This window comes from Colius striatus, chromosome 19 (genome assembly GCF_028858725.1).
Source record: "Colius striatus isolate bColStr4 chromosome 19, bColStr4.1.hap1, whole genome shotgun sequence".
Taxonomy (NCBI): Eukaryota; Metazoa; Chordata; class Aves; order Coliiformes; family Coliidae; genus Colius; species Colius striatus.
Window position 1 is genome coordinate 10,542,525 of NC_084777.1, and position 24,085 is coordinate 10,566,609.

Below are 24,085 nucleotides of genomic sequence, written 5' to 3' on the forward strand. Positions count from 1 at the left end.
GCTGGCAAATGGCCCCTGAGCTGGCCCAGCCCTGCCCTCCAGGACAGCCCACACCTGAGGCTGCCAGTGTGGGCAGAGTGGGCTGGCTACTGCCTGCTGGGCTGGGGCTGGGCAAAGGCAGCAGTGCCCTTGTGCCTGGTGACAGGACACAGGGGAGAGTGTGCCAGGGGCTGCCAGTCCTGTCATCTTCTCTCCTGGGGCATTGCACCTGCCTTAAGTTTGCCTCAGCAGCAAAACTTTTCCATCATGCTTTAATGGAGCTTGTACAAGGCAGATCCCATCACCTGCAGGCACATTGCTTACCCTTTGTCTTGCAGCCTCTTTGAGGATGATGACTTCTTTGAAGCAGCATCTCCCAAACCACTGAAGCCCCGAGTTCCCTCTGAGGAAGAGGATGAGGAGGAAGTGGTATGGATTTGTCTTTGTACTGAACTGGGCCAGGCATCAACCTGGGGCTTGTCTGTGGAATCCTTCCTGAGACAGTGAGGGGCTGAGTCTGAGGGGCTGGAGCACAAGGGGGCTGGGCAGGGGCTGAGGGAATGGGGGTGTTGAGCCTGGAGAAGAGGAGCCTGAGGGGACACAGCAGCACTCTCTGACACTCCCTGACAGGAGGCTGCAGGGAGCTGGGGGTCAGGCTCTGCTCCCAAGTGACAGAACAAGAGGAAACAGCCTCAGGTTGCCCCAGGGGAGGCTGAGGCTGGAGCTGAGGCAGAACTGTTTCCCTGAGAGGGGTGTCAGCCCTGTGCCAGGCTGCCCAGGGAGCTGGGGCAGTGCCCAGCCCTGGAGGGATCCCAAAGCCGTGGGGCTGAGGTGCTGAGGCCGTGGGTCAGTGCTGGACTGGGCAGGGTGAGGGCAGGGCTGGCACTGCAGCAGCTTCAAGGGCTTTAACAACCCAAATGATTCCGTGGGTGTACTCTGTGATTCTCTGGCTGCCTCCTGGGAGCTGAGCTTGGAGCTTCCCACACGTCCTCAGTGCAGTTGCCAAGCACTTGGGGTTCCTTGCTGAGCTCAGAGGGGTTGCCTGGGCTGACAAACTCCTGCTGGCATGACTTGGGACTTCACCTGCTGAGACTTGCCAGCTGAAGGGCAGAGTTTGTGTCTCGCCCCTCTCAGCCCATGAACATCCCTCCTGGTACACCAAGACGTGGTGTGACAAACACAAAAGCTTCAGTAATGAGGCTTTTTGATGTCATCTCCTTAAAGCTGCCCAAGGTTGTGTGGCAGTAGCTCACTCCTGGGAGGCTGCTGGGCCTGAGCTTTCCCTCTGTCTGACCTGCAGAGCATGAAGGGCCGTCCCCCTCCAGCACCGCTCTTCGGTGATGATGACGATGACGACCTGGACTGGTTGGGATGAAGAGCTGTTGCTGAGCCTCAGCCCTCTCCTGGGGCTGTGGCCTCTTCCTGTGCACTTGGCACTTGAGGAGCTGTGACCATGGGCCAGTTGTGACCTGCTGGGACCCTCCAGGCTCCTGCCCTGCAGAGCGACGGGGCCTCAGAGGAAGGTTTTCCTCTGCCCTCCCGGGACCTGTCGCTCTGAGCTGACAGAGGGTGGGATGAGGTGGAGGAATCAGTCCCTGTCACTGCACCTTCCTCTCCCTGTCCCCTTCCTCTGACTGTCCTTCACTAATCAGAAACTATATGCAAGTAGGAACTTTGTAAAGTGCTTCAGAACAAGTTCCCTCCTGCAGGGTCCTGCCCCTATTTCCAACAGCCTAAACTCTTCTTCCTCGGTGAACATCTCCATGGGATATTTCTTGGTCCCTGAGGTGGCTCCCAGGGCCTCTGCCCCAGCCCCTGCCTGTGTCTGAGCAATGTGCAGTGGGAGCTTTGGCTCAGAGCCCTCAGGAAGGTGTTTCCTGTGAGCTCAGGCCAGGCAGGGCTCAGGTTGCCCTGTGTGCACTCAGAGCCGCAGGAGCCTGGGTTCCCAGGGCCAGTTGGGGCTCTGAGCTCAGGCCATGGCTGCAGCATCCACTCCTGGCCCTGCCTGTGTGCCCAAGGCTCCCAGAGCCCCCCAGCCCCCTCCCTCCCTTTGCAGCCTCCTCTGCTCCTGCTCTGAGGGCTCAGGGGCTTGGGCTGGGTTATTTCCCCAGCTGGGGGAGCCTCACTCCAGCTCTGGGCTCTGCTGCTGCCACCAGCCTGACCCCTCCTGTGCCTTTGTGATGATCACAGCACAAGCTCAGCCTGGGTGCTGGTGAGTCATAAGGCCAGGGCTGGGCCTCTTCAGTCGCCCAAGAGGGAAAAGGGGTGAGGAAAATGCCAAGTGCTCAGTGTTCTACACCCAGCTCAGAGGCAGGAGCAGGTCTTGGTGTCTTTAAATCAAGGAATCCCCCCTCAAGAGCCTGGCAGGGCAGCCACAGCCCCAGCCAAAGCCCCAGCTCCCTCCTCTGTGCTGAGGGGGGTGAGTGGCAGCTCCTGCAGCCCCCACCCCCCTGGCAGTGCCCGGTGCAGGGCCCTGCTCCTTCCAGCCCATCCCCTGGTTCCTGGCACAGACACCTGTTCCACTCCTGGGAAAATAAAGTGCAATTAACCCTGGGGTGTTGTTTTCTCGTGGGGGTTTTACTTCAGCCTGGCTTCATCTCTGGGGCCTTGAACCCTGCTTTAGCTGCTCATCACCTCATTCAATATAGGAGCCACCCGCTCCTACATTAAATGAGGTGATGAGCACCTAAAGCAGGGTTCAAGGCCCTGTTCTTGCTGTTGAACCCCCCCGGGCCAGCTGAGACTCCTCAGAGCTGTGCCTGCAGCTGCTCAGGCCCCCACCTCCCATCCTGCTGGGGGGAGGTCAGTGATGCCCACAGGGGCCAGGCAGCAGCTTCACCCTGGGGCTTGAGGGGAGAGAAGCCTGGAGCAGCTGGGGCTGAGGGTTGCAGCAGCCTGGTCTCTCCTGGGCTGGCTCGGGGGCAGCACTTGCCCCTCTGCTCTGGGGAGAGGGACAGAGGTGCAGGAGTTGAGGTTTGAAACTTGTCCCTCTAGAGGTAGCCAAAGCAGGCAGCAGGGTCCCTTCCCCCAGCAGCATCTCCCCCTGCCCTGCAGCTCCTGGGGCGCCTCTGCCAGCCTTAGCGCCTGAAATCAACCACGTTTGTCCTTGCCTGGACACCGGCCTGAGCTGTGGGGAAGGGGAGAGAGCTCTGGGCTTCCCGGGGAGGGCAGATGGGGTCAGGGGGGCTGGGAGGGGGCTCTGTTTGAGCTTTTGGCTGTGGGCTGTGGCCAGGAGGTGGGTGCACCTTGGAGCCAGGGCAGGACCCTGCTGAGGCCGTGCCCGAGGGTGGAAATGAGGCTCAACTCCTCTCCCCAGCTTCTTCCCCCCTCCGTGGACTGAAGCCGCTGAGCCCGGGTACCCCGCAGCCCTGCCGAGGGCTGAGGCTGAGCTTTGCTGTCAGTGCAGAGCTCTCCCAGCCCCGGGGCGCACAAAAACCACCAGACACGGGCGCTGAGCCCAGCGATGTCTTTAATGCCTCAGGTGTGCGTGGGGCTGTGCCCTTCCCCTGCCACGTCCCTCTGAGCCCACGCCGGGCTCTCCTCCGGGGAAAGGGGCTTGTTCGTGGCTTGGGAACAGTTTCATGCAGAGAAAAACACGCCGGGAACCCTTCCCAGCCCCTTTCACCTCATCCCGGCCGCCCGGGGCGACGGAGCAGAGCCGGGGAACCGCTCCAGCCCGTGTGCCGGCGGCGAAGAGCCCGGGCGGGACGGGGAGCAGCAATAAGTTAATTCCTGACGAGTCCGATGGCGGGGGCCCGTGTGCCCCAGCGAGCCCGGGCTGGGTGCCGGCAGCCGCTGGGCCCCGGCCTCGCTCCTGTCCCTGAGCCGAGAGCCCCGAGCAGCCCCGGGCCGGGCGCCCCCCGCCAGTCTCCATCCGGCACCTACTTGAGGAAGACGAGGAGGAAGAAGGTGGAGACGATGAGGACGAGGATGCCGGCGGCGAAGCCCAGGCGCAGGTTCTCCACGGAGGTGAGCGGGGGCTGCGCGTCCAGCAGCAGCCTCTGGCCCGGCAGCCCCAGCACCAGCGCTCCGGGCGCCTGGGAGCCGCGGCGCTGCCCGCACGGCGCCACCGCGGCGCTCACCGCGAACACGGCGCCGTGCGCCGCGCACAGCTCCGCGGGCACGGAGCGGCCCGAGGCGGGGACACGGCCGCCTTCCTCCCGCTCCTCCTCCTCCTGCTGCTGCTGCTGCTGCGGGGTCCCCGCCGCGGCCACCTCGGGCAGCAGCGTGACCGTCCTGCAGAACGGGCAGCTGACGAGGGCGCCGGGGCCGGCGCGGCACACGAGCTGGCGCAGGCAGCTGAGGCACAGCGAGTGGCGGCAGCGCAGCAGCCGCGCCGCGCGGGGCTCCCGGTACGCCTCGTAGCAGATGCCGCACTCCGCCGCGGCCTCGGGCCCCGCCGCCATGGCGCTGGCGGCACCCCCGGCCCCGGCTGCGCGGCGTCTGAGGCACGGAGGCGGGAGCCGCCGCGCCGGGGTGAGGGAGCGGTGAGGGAGCGGTGAGGGCAGCCGCCCCCTCGCTGAACTTCAGCCCGGTCCCAGCGGGCGGGTGGGCGCTGGAGCGGCACAAGCTCCTCCTGCCCTGCCCAGGAGCCGCACGAAGCAGCCGCTGCCCGTCCGTTCCCTTCCCAGAGCCGTGAGACTTTCCCAAGCACAGCGTGGGGGGCGCTTTATTCACAGAATCCAGCACGGTGGGGGCTGGAAGGGCCCTGCAGAGCTGCTCCAGCCCCAGCCCCTGCTACAGCAGGTTCCCCTGGCTCAGGGGGCACAGGAACGTGTCCAGGTGGGGTTGGAAACCTCCTGAGCAGGAGCCTCCACACCCTCCCTGGGCAGCCTGGGCCAGGGCTCCCTCACCTCAGCACCAAAGGAATCTCTCCTGGTGTTTCCTTGAGGGTGATTTGCTCCCAGTGCCAGTGGGGACATGGGACTGGCCTGTGTGGGGGCCCCGTGGTGCTGGGGGGAGCTGATGGCACCTGAGTGGGCTGATCCAGCTACTGCCAGCCCTGGACCATGGCTGTGCCAGAGCAATGGATGTGAGGGGCTGCAGGGTGGCAGCTGCAAGAGGATGCACTGGCATGGAAACACACAATCATTTGGGTTGGCAAAGCCCCTGAAGCTGCTGCAGTGCCAGCCCTGCCCTCACCCTGCCCAGCCCAGCACTGACCCACGGCCTCAGCACCTCAGCCCCACGGCTTTGGGATCCCTCCAGGGCTGGGCACTGCCCCAGCTCCCTGGGCAGCCTGGCACAGGGGCTCCCTCACCTCAGCACTGAACCAGTTCTCATGTTTCAGCAGCACTTTCTGTGTCCCAGCTTCTCCCCATCACCCCTTGCCCTGGCACTGCATGGCACATTCACACAGACACACATGCACAGGGCACAGCCTGGCACCGCGGGGGCTGTGCCAGCAGCCAGGGCTGCTCTGTGCTGCTGAGGAAGGATGCTTTGCCTCATGAGGAGGTGCCAGGGGCCATGGCTTGGTGGGGCTGAGCTGGCAGCCCCGGGGTGATGCTGCAGCGACGGCCCCGGCCTGGCCCTGGGCCCCAGGGACGAAGGGCAGTGGGAGCTGCTGGCACTCATTTACGGGCAGGCAGCAGACCTTGCCCTCAGCTCCTGTCACTCATTACCACCCCCAGCTGGGTCTGGGAGTAACAAACGAGCACTGGAGGGGATGGAGGGGGTGGTCTGAGGCGTTGCTGCTGCTGTGTGGGTCTGGGGGCAGAAGTGGGGGTTTTGTCCCTCTCCAGTCTCTGGCTCCTGCACAGTCGCTGCCTGTCCCGGGGCACTGGGGAGCAGGGGAGGCCCTGCAGGGCTGGCACCAGCCACCCTCTGCCCTGTCCTGCTGTGCTCCTGCCCCACATCTTGCTCCTTCCTCCCCCTGAACTGTGAGGAACATCTCCCTGAGCCCCTGTGCTGCCTGTGCCCTGGCTGCTGCCCCCTCTGAGCCCTTCCTGCCCTCAGCTGCAGCCTCACCAGGGCTCCCCTCGCTGTGCCCCACTGCCAGCAGCTCCCATGGGTCCCCTCCTTGCCAGGTCCCCACATGAGCACCCACCAAGTCCCTGCAGGGCCCTGCCAGCTCCTTCCTGCAGCAGCAGCTCCAGGGGCACCAGGGCTGTCCCCAAAGGGCTCTGACAGGGCCCTGACCTGCCAGTGGCACATGGGCCGTGTCCCCAGGCCACACACGTGCCCACAGGGAGCTCGGGGTCCTCTGCAGGGAGCAACACCCGTGGGAAAGGCCCAGAGCCTGTTCATTCCTGGGGACTCTGGGACAAGGGGACAGGAGGTGGCTGCTGCTGCTCTGCAGCCTTCACAGGAGGCTCCTCCAAGAGGCAGAACGGCAGCAGCTCAGCCCCAGCACAAACCTGCTGCTGTTCAATCACTTCTCCTGGGGGAACGGGCTTATCTGCCTGCAGTTTGTACTTCAAGGTCAGGAGAGGAATGACAGAGGGAGATTGTTACTGATTAATGATGGTGGAGAACTACCTGCACACCATGGCAGCACAAGCTGTGCCAGGCTCAGCCCCAGCCCCAGCCCCAGCCCCAGCCCCAGCCCCAGCCCCAGCCCCAGCACACCCACTTGCTGCTGTCCAGCACCAACACTTCCTGCTCCCAGCACAGGGTTCTGGGTGAGGGATCCCACTGGGATCCTCTGGCCAGAGTGGGTCCCTCCAGTCCTGCAGCTGGGGCTGTTGCCAACTCTCCAACAGGAGCATGAATGAGGGAGCTCCTTGCTCTGCCCCAGCACCCACTCCCTGTGACTGCAGCCCCACACCTTTGCTGTGGGAGCAGCCCAGAGCATCACAGACTCCCAGCTACATCCTCCCACGGGGGATTCACCCACCCACCCCCCAGCCAGTGTGCTGGTGGCAGGAGCACAGCGGTGTGCTGGGGGGCTGCATGGGCACAGGGCCTCCAGGGGCAGCAAATTGGGGCAATGCTGAAAGCAAATCCATAAGTGGGAGAGGAGAGGCCCCAGGGGTGGCCTGTGCCAGCACCCAGAGGGGATCTGAGCGGGTGGGCTGGAGGAGAGGCTGCAGATGGAGAAGGGCTGAGGCTGAGAAGCCATCAGGGGCTGTGGAGGACAGGGAGTGCTGGGTGCAGCTGCAGGCAGGCTGGGGCTGTGCACAGGGCAGTGCTGGCCGTGCTGGGAAGGGCCAGTTCCCTGCAGGGAGGGCCCTGGGGTGCCTAAGGGCTGGGGAAGATGCGGATGCGCTGGGCGATGTCCCTGCGGCACAGGGGACAAGTGTGCAGCTTCTGAGAGCAGCTCTGGCAGCAGCAGACGTGGCCACAGGGCAGGAAAACCATCTGTGTCTGGGGGAAGACAGAGAGGAGAGGGCATGGGGAGTGCTGCTGGGCCCTGACGCTCATCCCAGCCCCTCCTGCCCCAGCACAGGAGGGGACGGGGGTACCCGGGGGGGGCTGCAGAGTCCTACAGCCCAGGCACAGCCCAGCACTGAGGGTGCCCAGGGGTTGGGGGGGACCCAGAGCAGGAGTGGCACAGCCCTGAGGGCAGGGCATGGGCCAGGGCTGAACCCACAGATCCATGAGCACGACACACAGCGCAGGGGCTCAGCAAACCCCTTACCCAAGGCCACAGGGAGCCCGTCCTGCCGTGCCAGAGCCAAGCTGGGCTTGGGGGCTGCAGGGACGAGCCACAGGGCCAGGCTGGAGACACAGCCCTGGGGACACAGCCCTGGGGACACACAGCCCTGGGGGAGTTGCTGGGCTCTCACCTCCTGCTCCATGCACACCACACACTCCGGCTGCAGCAGAGGAGCCGTGGGGGCCGTGGGCTGCTCCAAGGGTGCGCTGGGCTCTGGGGCTGCAGGGACCTCGGTGTCCTCTGTGCTCAGCAGCTCTGCAGCCACAAGCAGAGGTGTGAGCACCAGGAGTGGGGCTCCTCTCCCTCCCTCCCTCCCTCCCTCCCTCCCTCCACCCCCCCTCCACCATAGCTGAGAAAGTTGATGGGAGCAGCTCGACAGCACAGGCCGAGCTCTGTGGCCCCTCCTTGTCCCTCCTCCTCACACACGGCCCCCCAGAGCCCCCCACTCAAGGCTCAAGGACCTGCTGTGGGTGTCAAACGTGGCAGAGACCAGGCAGAAGAGAACTGGTGGTACCTGGGATGGTCTTGGCCACAGCCAGGATGTCCTGAGCCCGCCCCAGGATGGCTCGCTGCAGCCCTGCCTCTGCCACGCCGACCTGCCGGGGGAGAGGAGGGCTGGGGGCTCTCAGGGGCACAGGAGGAGCCTCACAGCCCCAAGGGCACAGCCACAACTCCTGTGCCTGGCTGCTCAGAGCCTGCTAAAGCAGGGTGTCAAAAGGCAGAGCCAGGCTACAGCTCACCCTGCAAGTGCTCTGGCCTGCTCAGCCCCTCTCCCTGCCAGGGGGTGACACAGCAGGAGCATCAGCACTCCTCCCTTCCCAACCACAGCACTGACCCAGCCTGGCTGAGCTCAGCCAAGGGCAGGGGCAGCCCCACACTGCTCCTGTTGCTCTGTACCTTCTCCAGGTCCCTGGCACTCATGGTGGCCAGTGCCTGCAGGGAGATGCGATGGTGAGTGAAGAGGGGCAGGTACCGCTCAGCAGAGAGCTCCACCAACAGCATCACCAGCTGCTGCTCCAGACCCTCCTCCTGCAACACACCAGCACAGCTCCAGGCTCCAGACACAGGGGCAAGGCAGCAGTGGGGCAGGGCCAGGCAGCCCTCTCATCCCTGCACCCCCACACCTCCCCCAAGCATCCTGCATCCCCCCAAAACACCAAAGCCCCAAAGCCAGAGGAGCTCTGGCCCTCAGCACCTTCCAGGCACCATCCCAACACACTGTGCTCTGGGAACCTTTGCAAACTGGAGCTGAGGGGCATGGGCAGAGCTCAGCTCCATCCCTCTGTGCCCTGCAGGTGTTTCAGCAGCACAGACCCAGGGGCCAGGGCAGCAGTTCCAAAGTTGCTGCACTCAGTGGGGGTTGCAGGGGAATCTGGGGAGCCCAGCCAAGCTGTTTGGGGTTTTAGCTGGAACAACAAACCCTGCCTGGAAGGTGCTTGGGGTGCTCTGCTCCTGGGAAGCCACTGGGCAGTGGGGTGGCAGCTCCCATGGGCTCCTCACAGCCCTGGGCAGCCTCAGAACCTCCAGCTGCCAGGGAGGAGAGGAGCAGCTCCACTCAGAGCACAGGGGCTGAGCACAGAGCAGCCTGGGGCCAGGGCTCTGGGACCTGCTCCCTGCCCCAGCTGAAGCCCTGGGGCCTCCCCTGTGCTGTGCAGAGCAGGGCCCAGCTATGGTGAGAGCACTGAGCAGAGCAGTGACCTGGAGCTTCAGGGACAGGGGCTTCTGGTCGAGCAGGCGCTGGTACTGGATCAGCCAGTAGTTCTCCTGTTTGGTCTCACTCTTTGCCTCCATTTCCAGCTGAAAAACAAAGTCATTCATTCAACAGCCCCAGATAATGCTGCAAGTGGTACTTAGGGAAGGCTGAGTTGGATGTGCAGCGGGGAAAGCAGCAGCCTGGGCTGTGCAGGCCTGGCTGAACCCTGACACGGCCACAGCTGCTGTAGGATGGGCACTTCTGGCCTTCCAGGCTGGTCCCACTGTGATCTCACAGCCAGCCCAGGCTTGTGCTTTGCCCCAGACACTGGACCTGGTCTCCTGAAGCTCAGGAGAGGCTGGAAGGCTTCAGGCCACATTCAGGGACCCTCTGGGACTGAGCTCTTCCCTCCCTCAGCCTCCCTCTCCTGGCTGGGGAGGTGGATGGTGATGACTGTGCCCCAGCTATGCCAGGGAACAGCACCAACCATGCCAAGTGCTTTCTGAGGTTAAATTAGTCTCTAGATCAGGACACAACCCCTCAGAACCCACTTCCTCATCTACAGCACCTGATGAGGTGCCCTCATTACCAGTATTTGCTGCAGCTCCTCTTCCCTTTGCTTCTTCTCCTTGAGCAGCTGCTGCAGCAGGTACCCGAGTGCCTGGCGTTGCTCTGCGATCAGCCCCTGCAACACAAGGGCTCTGACACCCACATCTCCCTACCACAGCCCCTCCCCTGCCCCCACTTCCACCCACCAGACCCCAACCAGTCACAGGGGGCCCTGAGCAGCCAGCCTGGGCCTCTCCTGGCAGCCTCCACAGCCCCACACTGACCCTTTACCCCACCCACGCTGGGCAGCCCCTGACCACCAGCACGGCCCCATCAGGAGCTCACAGGGTGCTCTGTGACACTCTGCAGCTCCTTGGCTCAACCAGAACTGGGCAAACCCCTCCCTTGCTCAGGGTGCTTTTGTTTCCACCCCCTTTCCAATGATTTATCAAGTTCCTCAGCAAATCACCTGCATGTCTGAGTGTGGGCAGCAGGGCCAGGGAGGTTGTGCTGCCCCTCTGCTCTGCCCTGCTGAGGCCTCAGCTGGAGTCCTGTGTCCAGCTCTGGGCTCCCCAACTGCAGAGGGACAGGGAAGTGCTGGAGAGAGGCCAGTGCAGGGCCAGCAAGATGCTGAGGGGACTGGAGCATCTTCCTTGTGAGGAAAGGCTGTGGGACCTGGGGCCAGCCTGGAGAAGGCTCATCAGTGCTGAGAAATCTCTAACAGGTGGGAGCTGAGAGGATGGGGCCAGTCTCTGTTCTGTGGTGGTCAGTGGCAGGACAAGGGGTGACAGGCACAGGCTGGAACACACAGTTCCACTTAAACACAAGGAAAAACTGTTTCAGTGCTGAGGTGAGGGAGCCCTGGCCCAGGCTGCCCAGGGAGGGTGTGGAGGCTCCTGCTCAGGAGGTTTCCAACCCCACCTGGACACGTTCCTGTGCCCCTGAGCCAGGGGAACCTGCTTGAGCAGGGAGTTGGGGCAGCTCTGCAGGGCCCTTCCAGCCCCCACCATGCTGGGATTCTGTGTGACTGGGGGAGGGAGCAACTGCCTGCTGCATAGGATGTGTCAAGCAAGACCACAGAAAAGCTTCTGCAGAGCCCTTGGTGGGCACTGCATGTGCCTGGGGAAACCCTGGGGCTGCAGGTGCCAGGGGCAGCCCCAGGAGATGACACTGCTTGTGCCTTCTCAGCATCCAGTGCTGAAGCTGCAAACATGCTGTGCTGTGCTGCAGAAGGGTCCCAGGGCAGAGCCTTGTTTTCTGCACTCCCCTGGAGCTCCTGTGGTCACCTGGCAATAACCACCCCAGTCCTGGGTCAGCAGCATTATAGAGGAGCTGCATGAGTTATGGGAGTGTAACCTCAATGTTACACCCCAAGGTGTCCAGCACAGGGCTCAGGCAATCCTGTCTTAAGTCAGAGCTTACCAACCTGCTCCTGGAAAGCACATGGTGTTTGCTACTGATTTAGGGCTGGCTCAACAGGTGACCTGACCTGGCAAACAGCACACCCAAGGAAACACCACCACAAAAGGAGCAGGAACACAACTGAAAGCCAAGCTGCTTAAGCCAAACTTGATACTCCTCAATGTGTGACTGCTGCTGAAGTCAGCCCATGGAATGGTGGGATGGTGGGGCAGAGCAGCCTGGGCTTGGAAATGAAGGGGGAGAGCTGACAGGCATCACTGGCAGGTGTTGAAAACCAAAAGACAGGAGGATGTGAGGAGCCATGGCATGCACAGCAGGCAGGTGTGGCTGGCAGCCAGCAACTGGGCTGTAAAATCCTTCCCCACCCAGCAAACCTGGAACTGCCCATGGCTCAGGGTCAGCTCGTTTGTCTGTCCCCTGAAAATGCATCCAGGTGTTTAGGAGCAGCAGGAATGTCCATGTTAGCAGGACAAAGAGGGGTCTGTGGTGCCCTGGGGGTGAGCACCCTTCTGACTAAGCACAAAACCAGCTGGAAACTGCAAGGAGCAGAAGCAGCAAGTGGAGCTTTTGCAATCCCAGAGCAGAGAGAAGGTGGTGGGGCAGCCCCAGGGCCCTACATACCTGCAGCATCTCTGTGTCCAGTTGTTGCCTCTTTAACTCCAGCTGTGTCAGCTGCAATAACTCTGTTTCTATTAATTTAATCTAAACAGAAGATGAAACATTGGGTTTTTTTTACTGACATTGGAAATGATTTTACTTGATGCTGTTTTAAGATGAGGTCTGACTGCTGCCAGAGCCAACCCTGCAGAGCCTCCCCACAGCATGGGCAACCTGCTCTTCTGTGATGTGAGCTCTTAGGGTCACCCTGAGGGGCTGTGGCCCTCTCTCTCTAATTGTTTCCCTGCTCTAAACACCTCCTGTTCATGTCCAGAAGCACACTGCAAGCAGTTTGTTCAGCCAAACCTTTCTCAGCCACTGTGGAAGGCAGGAAGTGATTGCCCAAGCCCTACTGGCACCTCTCAAACTGCAGACCAGCTGGGGCAGGGGCCTGGCTTTGAGGTGCTCCAGCAAACCCCAAGATGTTAATTGCTCTTTCAACTGAGACACAGAGGGGAGAAGTGAGTTGCCCAAGATCCCAGAGCAAAGCCAAGAGCCCAGCTCACCTGTCTGCCAGGCCACCTCCCACCCCCAGGCCCCACTGTACACATGCTGGTGGCACTGGGGCTCCTGCCCATCCAGGGGCTGCTGGGCTGGGATGGATTTCCAAGCAAAAGGTCCTGCCATGCCCTTCATTTACAGAGCAAAGTGTGAGCAAACTGCAGGGCTCCTGTTGAATTCAAGCCACAGAGAGCTGTTACACTCATCTCCCAGATTGTCTGTGCACAATCCATAAGCTTCTGGCAGACACTGGTCACTGAGAGACTCAATCTATCCAACCCTTAAGCTTCATCCACCAGCTCCTGACCTGAGACTTTTAGTGTCAGATCAGGAGAGGGAAGACTCTGGAGCAATGTGTCAGAAACCAGCCACCCAGCTCCATGCACCAACCACTGCTGCTTTCTCCAGCAGCTCTTGCTCTTCCCCCCACTCCCACGTTGCACCTTCTGCAGAATGGAGCTCAGAAAGGCAGGCTGAGAATGGGAAAGAAAAGGTGAACTTATGGCTCAAGGCACAGTTCTGATGTGCTGGATGGAGATGTAGGGTGGAAACAGCAGCCTGGAGTACAGGACCCGAAGGGAATGGTGGTTGCAGTTGCAGGTGAGCCCTGCAGAGCCAGCGCAGGGCTGTCCTCTAGTGACCGTTCTCCAGCACTTCATCCTTGTTCCCACCGAGATGACTGGAGCAATGGCAATTCCACCATCCCCAGTGAACCTAAAACCTCCAATGCAGCTGTGAGACTGTAGTTTGACCACCACTACCCAACGGTTTGTGACAGAGCTCTGAGCACATACAAGAGCCCTTCATTCCCTCCAGACCCTGCTGTGTGCCTGCAGGGCTCTGACCTTCCTCAGAAGGGTCTCATTGAATGGTGGTGTGAGCTCAGTACCTGGTTGCTCTTTCCTCTCTTGCTGACTCACCTGGTTCCTGATCTGCCTGTGCATAAGGTCCTTCTTCACTTGGAGAGCTTCAAAGGCAGCTTTCTGCATCTCAATCTAAGGGACAGGCAGAATCCTGCTTAGTGAGGCTGCTGCTACAGCTGCAAATGGGTGAAGAAGCTGTTCCCTCACAGTGACTCATGCACAAGCCCCTGAACAGTGTTTAGTCTGGGCAACAGCATCCTGATTACACCAGCACTGTGATCCCACGGTCCCAAAAGGCAAAACCCATTTTGCAGACACAGGAATTGTATTCCTGGTCTTCAGATATGCATTGTGAATGCTCTGTGTGAGCCCCACCTCTTGTTTTCAGCAGCACTGAGGCTGTGCCACACGTCCTGGCTGCCAGGGTCTGACAGATGAGCTGTGGAGATCTCAGGTTCAAAATGAGATCTTCAAAAGGAGTAGAGGCTTCAAAACTGCTTCCTTGTAGGCAGCTTGCCCCAAGACACCCAGGAAACTCATTGAAAACTCAGCACTTCTGCCTCAAAACCCTCTCCATTCATCATCAGCCCAGTTTTGCTTCCCATGGTCTGTGCTGCTCTTGTCTGCAAATGTGCTGCCTGGTTCAAAGACCAAAACATTTGCCTTTCAAGCACTCAAGTCAGCTTGTTAGAATACCAGAGATTCTCAAAGTTTAGCAAGTAGTGTTGAATGAAATAACCTCTGCATGCAGCCCAGCCCAGCCCTGTGTGCTCCTGTGTTCCACTCCCCATCCTCCTTTCACATGCAGTTGCTTTCCCTCAATCCCCCCCCTGCAAGCAGCTTGTTCCCCTGCCTACCTGCTGCAAGATCTGACTAACAGCTTTGTTCTGATCCAGCTGTTGCCAAGCCAGGATTTGCTGGAACTTCTGGTCCATTTCAGCTAGGCTGCAAGAAGATGGGTTTGCCATGGAGTTACTGCTGGGTCTGAGCCTCTTGATGCAAACAAGAGGAAAAGCAGCAAAAGGAAATGCAGGAATGGAGAAATCTGTTACTGAAGAGGGTGAGGAGCTGTGGCACTGCACAGCTGGAGGCTCACAGGTTTAACACCTCCTTCCCTACAACCAAACCAAACCTGCCCCACAGACCACACCAGGGCAGAGGCACCACTCCCTGCACATGCACAGCTTCAAGTTCAAACAGGGGCTGCTGCTGCCCCAGCAAGCTGCTCAGGTGAGGGGTGTGCACATCACTCTTCTGCCCTGGAAGGGGTGTGCTGATGAAGCGACAAAGTGGCCACATACTGCCTGTGCTTGCAAGGAGCACTGTGTCTGCCCAGGGCCCTCTCTTGGGCAGGTCACAGGCACACAAAGGTGTTTCTTTGCAGTGCCAGAATTTCTCCCCTTTGTGTAAAGGTGAAGGTGAGTCAAAATGCTCCCTGTGCCTACAGCAACCCTCCAGGTCCTACATATATACAAAGAGCATCCTTGAGACAACCCAGGGAGGTGAGGAAAGGAGTTCTGTGCCAGAGCTTGCCAGTGAACCAGCTAACAGGAGGAAGACCAGTCAGATTTCATCCTCCATATTTAGCAGAAGGTATCAAGTAAAATAGTGTGAAAAAAGGCAAAAGCTCATCCAAAGTATGATGAACATTGTGTTCCTGTGCTCAGAAAGTGCTTCATTCAATGAAGCGTGGCACTTTCTTTTAACTGCATCACCTTCTGCTCTCACCCAGCAGTGCTGCTGCAGCCCAGCACTGCAGGAGATCCTGGGAGGGTGAAGGGAACTGCACCAGGGAGCACTGGAAGGAAAGGGACTTTACAAGAGCCCCAGCAGCCCCAGCCATGTCCCGCTGTACCTGGAGCAGGCCTGGCTCACGAGGTCCTGCCGACGAGACTCGTGGGTCATTTGGATGAGCCTGTTCTTGTAGCTCTCAGCCAGCATTTGTTGCATGGCAGCTGGGAGAGAGAGAAGGGCTGTGAGCCTGCTTCAGAGGTGGCTGTCTAGAACAGACACTCACCCCTCAGTGCTGCTACCATCTCTTGCAATTAATAGTGCCTTCTCTTTCCTTTCCAACCTGCCCTTGCTTCCTCCAGGTCATCCATTTCATTCAACTGCAGGAGTTGTGGCTATTGACTGGGGAACGAGCTGAGCAAACTCTGCTCTGCCTGTGCCCCATCACTGCCCACCAACCCTCCATAGGTCTGCAGCCTCGAGGTGACAGCACAGCACCCCATTGTTCATGGGCACTATGAAGAGAAAAGGTTCCCCAGCACCACTCTCGTTTACCCCACACCTCCTCCTGCCTCAGAATCCCCATCTGTGTGGTACCTCTGCACACTTTCTGTGCTTCCACCCAGGCTCACAAACTCCCTGTGTGACACACCACAGGGACTGTAGCTTGTACCTCAGGGGGGAACTGGCAGGGAGCTGAGGGAGTGGATCAGCTGTGACACATGTGCAGTGCAACCCCCCTCAGCTCTGCCCCACTGCACCAAGTGACGCAGCAGGAACGTGTGTGACAGCGTCTCCCATGTGGCTGCCACCTCCTCAGTGCATCTCCAGAGGAACCAGCTCTTTCTTGCACCTTCCCCACCCCACAGAGCTGTTTGCACTTACAGGCCACTTCCCTTCTGCGTAGATGCTCTGTCTCCTCCTGTGTTATTGCCATCAGCTGCTCCATCCTTATTCTGCCAAACAAACAAGAACAGTTCAGCCTCTCCTTCAAACAAGCACAATCTCACTTCTCCCCTCACCCAGCTGGGCAGATTCACCTTGTGACCTGCCCAGGAAAGCCAGGGGCTGATCAGAGACACCAAAGTCTCTGTGATTTCTTGGAGAAGAATCTCTAAGTGTGGAAGACAACACAAACTTTGCTCAAAACCATGGAGACAAATGTTTCTTTGACTGGAAAGCTGATCTTTCTGAGAAACAGAACATCTGTGCAGATGCTCTCCCCAGACACTGTGTCAGTCCCTTTTTCTGCTTTCCTTTCTCCTGAGGCTTGATGAGCTGCCCTAAGTGAGCAGTGCCACTGAAAGCAGCAGCCTGACCTCCCCTCTCATCTCCCCTGTCGCTGTCTCAGCACAAACACACACACCACCACCTCACAGATCAGCAGCTGGTGTATCTGGAAAACTACCAGAGGCACAATGTTAATGTGAATGTGCCACAGCACAAGCAGTTGGCTGAAGGGAGGGAGGAGCACACAGACAGAGCACAGGTGGAGACAACCACTTTTGGTGGCACAGGTAACTCAGTGCTGGCTGAATCACTCTCAGTGTATTGCCCCTGGCCCTTACACATTGCTGGACCATCTTCATCAATGTCTTGCTTTGCAACAGAGGTAGGAATTCTGTTGGTCCTCAATGGTGGAACACAGGGTCTTGTTCCCAAACTCCTTAGTTAGGACCATGCAGAGATGAAAGAGAGGTAAAATCACCATGCCATTGGGTTTGCCAGAGTGAGATCAGGCACATCTACTCCAGTGTCTTGCTTCCATCAGTAACCAGAACTAGTTGCTGGTATGAGATGAACCTCCCCTGACTTAAGGTGGATTCTGACAGGATGGTTTCAGCCCTCTTCCCAGCTCCTTAACCCTGTTCTGAAAGAGCTCATTTCCAGGAGACTCACCTCTCATTCTCCAAGGATTTCAGAATATCTGAACTTTGCTTTTGCCTAAAAAACAAAAAGATAAAGCAGGAGTTTTTCATCATCCTGCTCCCTCAGAGGGCAGAAGGAAGCTTTGCTTCTCATGCCCAGAGGGGCAGCTTTAAGCAGGCTGGCAGCCCTGCATTAGCACCAGCAGCTGACCCAGCACATCCAGGCAGCAGCATCTTCAAATATGCAGCTGCCATGAGTTCATTTTTTTTGCCACAGCACCACAAAAGTCCAACAGCACACACATGTGGGACAAACAATCCTTTAAGGCATCAAATCCCACCTCCTTTAAATGGGGCTTTGGCAGTTCAACAGGTACCATGGCTCTCACAGACACCCATCCCAACCACATCCATAGCCCTGGTCAGAACCAGCTTCTCCCAACAGGACACAACACCATGAGCCCCTGAGGGAGAGAGGTGACTGCAGCACACCCTGGGACCTACCTCTGGTTGTCCTCTAGCAGCTTCTGGATCCGGCTGGTAACGCTTTGCTCTGCTTCCTTCAACTGCTGCAGCAGCTTCAGGCGCTCCTCCTCCAAATAGCGCTGGTGCTTCGTCAGGCCCTCCTCCAGCCTCATCTGGTCCTGGGCCAAGGCAAGAGAGAAGCAAAGGAGACAGAGCTCAGTTGAGGAAAGGCTGTGGCTTGTACAGGAGACAAGAAACACTATCAGAAATAGTGTGACCAGCAGGAGCAGGGCAGGGATTGTCCCCTGTGCTGGGCCCTGGGGAGGCTGCAGCTCCAGGGCTGTGTCAGTGCTGGGCCCCTCACTCACTGCCACAGGGACACTGAGGGGCTGCAGCATGGCCAGAGCCGGGCACAGAGCTGGGGAAGGGGCTGGAGCACAAGGGGCTGGGCAGGGGCTGAGGGAATGGAGGTGTTGAGCCTGGAGAAGAGGAGGCTGAGGGCAGCCAGCAGCACTCTCTGACACTCCCTGACAGGAGGCTGCAGGGAGCTGGGGGTTGGTCTCTGCTCTCCAGTAATGAATGGTACAAGGGGATATGGGCTGCAGTTGCCCCAGGGGAGGCTGAGGTTGGAGCTGAGGCAGAACTGTTTCCCTGAGAGGGGTGTCAGCCCCTGTGCCAGGCTGCCCAGGGAGCTGGGGCAGTGCCCAGCCCTGGAGGGATCCCAAAGTCATGGAGCTGAGGTGCTGAGGCCGTGGGTCAGTGCTGGGCTGGGCAGGGTGAAGGCAGAGCTGGGACTGCAGCAGCTTCAAGGGCTTTTCCAACCCAAATGATTCTGTCACCTACCTCTCTCACTGTCTGCAGTATCTCATCCTTCTGACAGCTGATCTGCTGAACAAGCAGAGCATGTTCTCTTTGCCCCATGTTCAGCCGTTGCTCAAATTCCAGCTTCTCCTGCTTTTTTTTTTCCTGAGAGGAACAAGAAGAAAGATGAACACCAGGAATGCTGGCTCTGCTCCTTGCCAAGCAAGAACAAATTCTGGTATAAACAGAGGCACAGTAACCTCCTCAACCACAAGAAAGGAAGCCACATGGTAAACAGGAGGCTTGACTAGGAGATGGAAATATGATCTCCTTAGGAACCCCAAAATGGGAAGCAGAAGCTGCTGCTGTCTTCAGGAGAGTCTCCAAACTCCCCACAACTCATTTCATGGTCATGGAGATGAAGTCCTCAGGCACCAAGGCACAGAACTGAAACAGTCAATACAAACAGCTGGAGAGAAGCCCAAAATTAAGGTTGTGTTCAAGTCCAGATGGCAAGGCAACAGAGTGAAGGCAGCAGCCAGCTGTGAGCATCTCCAGCCAAGGGGAGAGGTGAACTGCACTACAGGAGCTTCTGATTATTTCCAAGTGTGCTTTGCACGAGGGAAGAGACAGACACCAGTGAAATAAAAAAGAACAGCAAACTGAAAATGCAGCCAGGTGAGGGGAATGGAGGAGAGAAATAAGGAATGGTGGGAGAGAGCAGGAAGAGGGAGGGAAGAGGCTCAGGTAGGAGTCCCAGAGGGGCTGCAGCTCAGGGCAGGGGTGTACTGAGCAGTCTGTGCAGGGGCTGCTCACACACAGCTGCTCAGCTCATGTGAAAAGCAAAGTGGAGAAGAGGCTGAGGGGAGACAGGAGCACTCTCTGACACTCCCTGACAGGAGGCTGCAGGGAGATGGGGGTCAGGCTCTTCTCTCCAGAAATGAATGACAGGACAAGAGGCCAGAAAAAAGCCAGCTGGTGTGAGAGGCCCAGATGCAGCTCTGCAAACAGACTGATTTCAGCTGGAACTGCTGGCTCAGGAGAGGCTGCAGCCCATCAGCTGTGTCAGACCAGCAGCCACAGACTGCCCCACACTCCCCCTGGCCCTCTGCAGTGAGGGGTGAGCAGCAGGGGGGGTCTGCAAGAACTCAGCTCCCAAAACATTCTGTTTTGGCTGAGAAATCAGATAAAAGGAAGGAAAACAAGGCAAAAAAGTGGAGCTATTGATCAGACAAAGCATTTTCAGGGGCTGGTCCTTACCTTCCTCTTCTCATAGTCCAAGAATTTGTTCTGAAAAATAAGCAATAGCAGCACATTTACTCCCAGAAGCACTTTTTTAGGTAGCTATTACCAGCCCATATTATACCTCCCCTTAATTGAGTAAAGACTTGAACCAAAGGCACAGGAAGATGGACACAGCCACAAAGCCCAGTCACTCATTTCCTGTGTACTTGTGAAACAGCACAGGGATTAGCCCAGGTTACAATAACCACATGCCCCCCTCACCCTTCCCAGGCAGGGTGGATGTGCCTAGCCCTTGGCTGGGAATCAGGAGGTGACACTATCCCCCCTGTCCCCTGACTGCATCCTTGCTTTCAAGGACATTGATAGTTCTTTATGGTGTGTGTTCCAGGAGTGGTGTCACTGTCCCCAGCTGTTGGGGAGGAGATGAGCCACCCAGGCCCACAATGCCAGCCCTGCTGCTGGGCACTGATGCTCTCTTGATCCTAAAAGGCACATCTCACAGCAGGGGAAGGTGATGAGGGATGATGTGCAGTGAGCTCCATTGATGGACTGGAGACACAAATCCAGAACCCTCTCAGCACAACACAGTAGCATGAGCCTCACCTGCCACTCGCTCTCCTCCTCCAGGTACTTCTGCACTGCCCTGTCCACCCCATCCACTGCTGTTCCTCCTCCATCACTCTCCAGCGCAGGGAGTGGGGACTGGGAGGGAGGGTAGTATGCAATCCCACACTCTGGAAGGTATCAGACACAAGCCAAGAACATTTGGTGCTTAAAGACCTCGTTGGCAGCGTGGCTGAGGGCTGGCTGCTGTGGGACACTGCTTCCAGCTGTGCTCCCTCTCCCCACACACAGAGGAACACACCAAAGAGCTCCTTCAGCCCAGACAGGCCTAACAGCAGAAAGCTGTGGCAGGAGACAGCAGCAGCCCATCCTCTCCAGGAAAACAAGCACAGCAAACAGCACAGAAACTCTCCCTCACAGGTACAGGCACTCTGCCTTCTGCAGGGCTGCACACATTACTGCCCAAATAAATGCTGACTGTCCCTTTGTTTCAGACATTAGCATCATGTCTGGCAAGGCACTTCCCCCCTAGAACCACAGAATCCCAGCATGGTGGGGCTGGAAGGGCCCTGCAGAGCTGCTCCAGCCCAAGTCCCTGCTAAAGCAGGTTCCCCTGGCTCAGGGGGCACAGGAACGTGTCCAGGTGGGGTTGGAAACCTCCTGAGCAGGAGCCTCCACACCCTCCCTGGGCAGCCTGGGCCAGGGCTCCCTCACCTCAGCACCAAAGGAATTTCTCCTCCTGATCCAGTGGCATTTTCTGTGTTCCAGCTTGTGCCTGTTACCCCTTGTCCTGTCACTGATCACTATAGAACAAAGACTGGCCCCATTCTCTTGACATCTGCCCTTTAGGGATTGATCAGCACTGATGAGATCCTCCCTCAAGTCTCTTCTCAGTCTCTTCTCCTTGTGAGGAAAGGCTCACAAGGAAGATGCTCCAGTCCCCTCAGCATCTTGGTGGCCCTGCACTGGCCTCTCTCTAGAATTTCCCTGTCTGACTTGATCTGGGGACTCTGAGCCTCTACCAAACCTTCTCATCTATATTAAACTCAATGTTTACAAACTCATGGTCAAATTTGTCCTCTGAGTTTTCGATCTGGTTTCACCCTTCTCTTAACAACTCCTCACTCTGCAGCCCCCAGGTCCTTTCTCATAAAAAATGAGGATAGAAGGGACCTGGAGTGACCACCAAGTCTCCTTGTCCCAAGGCAGCTACCTGGACAATGCCTAAACCTCCCTCTAGAGCAAATACAAATGAGAAAGCACAATCCCAGGGAGATGCAATAACTTCTCACAGTCACTCAGACAGTCTCTGACTCAGCTGTTGTGGTGCTCTAACAAAGCCATTCTAAGTTCCAGAGTGACAGGAAGAAGCAAGCCTAAAAGAAGGACTCTGTGCAAAGACACAACTCACTGAGGAGCCTGCCATGTGTGCAGGGCATCAGAAACCTTCCCAAGCAGAGCCAGCCTGATGCTCATCCCTCACTCATGCAATCACTGAACACATCCCAGCAGCTGGGCAGAGCACAGCACAGTCCCACAGGTTCTCAGGACCACCCAGTCTCTCCTTGCTTACCTTTGCAGAGGAACTGCTGAATGGACTCTGTACCTGCACTGCAGATATCAGGTGATGGGTAGGTCATGGAAGAAGCATCCAAGGTCAGCACCTCCAAAAGAGAACACACAGAGCTGCAGGTTATTCTGGTGGCCCAGCCAGAGTCCAACTGCAGCTGTCCTCGCTCATGGAGCCATAATTTCATGTTACCCCAAATTCTGACATAGACACAAGTTTGTGTTGAACTTCTGCTGGGTGTGTGACACCTTTCTGAGGTGACTGACTCTGCTGTCAGCTTCTGAGCTGGTCCTTCAGTGGAAGATCTCCCTCACACTTTGTGTTTAGGCACAAAGGGGCACAGCACTTCCCAGCTACAGAAATGTTCTACTCTGTGTGATGAAGCCTTTAAGCATGATACATGGAAGTGATGGTGAGAAGAGTAAGCACACATGGAGAGAAGAGTGAGAACTAGCATGAATAAGTGGAAGGCAACTCACTGTTTTGTCCTACTGTGGCCACCAAAAGACCCTAATGTTGCCTGCTGTAGAGAAGGGCTTAGCAGGAAGGCCTAGGAAGCAACCACTTTATCAAGCTGCCTAGATCCCTCATCTCAGAGACTGCCACAGAAGAAGTGAAGCCCAATGTGGTGTGTTTGAGATCTTTATTGGCTCTCTCCATGCTGGTGTCCCAGTCAGCCCTGTTGCCTGACATCTCCACAGTTTAGCACTGACAAGTTTGGCAGCCAGAAAGTAACACATCTATAAAAATCTGGATGCTTGTCCCATTTTGAATGTGCACTGCAGGGAGCCAGGAACCCACTGAGGCTGACACTGAGGCAGAAACCTCAATGGAAATATCCCATCTGCTCATTTAGAATCAGCCTGGGTGGAAAGTGGCTGAGTCCACCTGAGCCCACAGGCAGAGCTCATGCTCTCAGAGAGCCCTGGCAGAAAATCCCTGGGAGATCACACCCTGGGAACTGCTTTTGTCATCATTGAACCATGGAAAAAAGTCATCAGCAAAGATCAAAGCAGGAAGGGGATGCTACTTTGGACACCATGAACTGCATCTGGCCTTGTTACAATCCCCCACAGTGGGTCCTGCCCAAGCCTTAAAACTTCACTTTCTCTGCTAAACTTGTTATCTTATTGAGCAAGTAGGAAGGGAAGCAGCCTGCAGCAGAATAAGCAGCTGTAGTGGGTTTGTGTGGGCAGGTTTTCATAGCAGGGGGGGCTACAGGAGTGGCTTCTTTAAACAAAGAGCTGCCAAAAGCTTCCTCTGCAGCTGCCAGGGCCAGTCAGCTCTGAGATGGACCCAACACTGCCCAAGGCTGAACCAATCAGCAATGGAGGTAATGACTCTGGGATTCACATACTGGAGAAGAGGAAGAAGTTGCTGGGCAGATGCAAAATGGCAGCAGCAGCATAAGGGAGTGAGAATGTGAGAGCAACACCCCTGCAGACACCCAGGTCCGTGGAGAAGGAGGAGGAGGTGCCCCCGTACTGGAGCAGAGACTCCCCTGTGACCTGTGGTGCAGCCCATGGGGGAGCAGAGATCCCCCTGAGCCCAGGGAGGACCCCACACCAGAGTGGGTGGATGGATGCCTGAGGGAGGTTGTGACCCCATGGGAAGCTCACCTGGACTTGTGAAAAGAGAGGAGCCCACAGCAGACCAGGTTTGCTGGCAGGACTTGTGACCCTATGGGGTACCCAGGCTGGAGCAGTTTGTGAAGAACTGCAGCTTGTGTGAAGGACCCACGTTGGAGAAGTTTGTGGAGGACATTGTGCTGTGGGAGGGACCCCACACGGTGCCAGGGGAAGCGTGAGGAGGCCTCTCCCTGAGAGGAAGCAGCAGCAAAGTCCATCTGTGTGATATGGCCATAACCCCCATTCCCATCCCACTGTGCTGCTGGGGAGGAGGAAGGACTGACCTGGGAAGAAGGGAGGGATGGGGGGAGTTGTTCTAAGATTCAGGCTTTACTTCTCATTTCCCTACTCAGCTTTGATGGCTCATTAATCACCAACCCAAGCTGTTTTGCCCACAGTGGTAGCTGCTGAGCCATCTCCTCTGTCTTTATCTCAACTCTTGTTATATTTCTCTCTCTCCCCTGTCCAGCCGAGGAGAGGGAGTGACAGAAGGACCCGGTGGCAGCCAGGCAGGGGCGCTGGTGGGTACCTGCAGCGTGCGGACGTGCGCCAGCCCCCGCGGCAGCTCCCGCAGCCCGTTGCCGCTGACGTCCAGCACACGCAGGCTCCGCCAGCCGCTCAGCGTTCCGGGCAGCTCCTGCAGCTTGTTACCTACACACATACACACACAACTCGCTCAGAAACCCTCCAAAGCAGGGCCCAGCGAGGCCATCTGCTGGCATAGCAAAGCACCATCATGCAGAGGAGCATTGTCCAGGCTCTGCTGCAGGATGGGGATGTCACGGGGCACACGAGGACTCCAAAGGCTGCCGTGGCTCACCAAAGCAAATGGGGATCAAGATCTGCTTGCACAGGTCCAGCAGCAGTTCCTGGTGCTGAAATAACCTCAGCAGGTCACTGCTGCAGGCTGCTCTTTATCAGGAGGGTATTCTCAATACAAATGCTTCTT

The 24,085-nt window shown here is 57.9% G+C and overlaps 2 protein-coding genes across 8 annotated transcripts in view; one reads left to right on the top strand and one right to left on the bottom strand.

Moving 5' to 3' along the window:
• The window catches only part of FKBP15 (FKBP prolyl isomerase family member 15), a 30,165-nt gene extending 27,633 nt beyond the window's left edge, over positions 1-2,532 (top strand). For all 3 annotated transcript variants that reach the window (XM_062011493.1, XM_062011494.1, XM_062011495.1), the window contains 2 exons: positions 318-408; positions 1,280-2,532. In XM_062011493.1, coding sequence (XP_061867477.1) covers positions 318-408; positions 1,280-1,354 — 166 coding nt within the window. In that variant the 3' untranslated portion in view covers positions 1,355-2,532. The remainder of the gene's footprint in view (positions 1-317; positions 409-1,279) is intronic.
• A 4,010-nt stretch (positions 2,533-6,542) lies between these two features.
• LRSAM1 (leucine rich repeat and sterile alpha motif containing 1) overlaps positions 6,543-24,085 on the bottom strand; it is a 28,648-nt gene continuing 11,105 nt past the window's right edge. For 2 of the 5 annotated variants that reach the window (XM_062011358.1, XM_062011362.1), the window contains 18 exons: positions 23,666-23,787; positions 21,512-21,602; positions 19,978-20,108; positions 19,390-19,419; positions 18,172-18,294; positions 17,368-17,507; positions 16,895-16,939; positions 15,881-15,951; positions 15,120-15,219; positions 14,122-14,209; positions 13,322-13,396; positions 11,865-11,945; positions 9,862-9,957; positions 9,278-9,376; positions 8,477-8,608; positions 8,094-8,175; positions 7,710-7,834; positions 6,543-7,287 (listed from right to left, as the gene is read on the bottom strand). In XM_062011358.1, coding sequence (XP_061867342.1) covers positions 7,162-7,287; positions 7,710-7,834; positions 8,094-8,175; positions 8,477-8,608; positions 9,278-9,376; positions 9,862-9,957; positions 11,865-11,945; positions 13,322-13,396; positions 14,122-14,209; positions 15,120-15,219; positions 15,881-15,951; positions 16,895-16,939; positions 17,368-17,507; positions 18,172-18,294; positions 19,390-19,419; positions 19,978-20,108; positions 21,512-21,602; positions 23,666-23,787 — 1,757 coding nt within the window. In that variant the 3' untranslated portion in view covers positions 6,543-7,161. Of the gene's footprint in view, positions 7,288-7,709; positions 7,835-8,093; positions 8,176-8,476; positions 8,609-9,277; positions 9,377-9,861; positions 9,958-11,864; positions 11,946-13,321; positions 13,397-14,121; positions 14,210-15,119; positions 15,220-15,880; positions 15,952-16,894; positions 16,940-17,367; positions 17,508-18,171; positions 18,295-19,389; positions 19,420-19,977; positions 20,109-21,511; positions 21,603-23,665; positions 23,788-24,085 lie in introns of those variants that run through there. The other 3 variants (XM_062011360.1, XM_062011359.1, XM_062011361.1) reach the window with 3 other exon arrangements.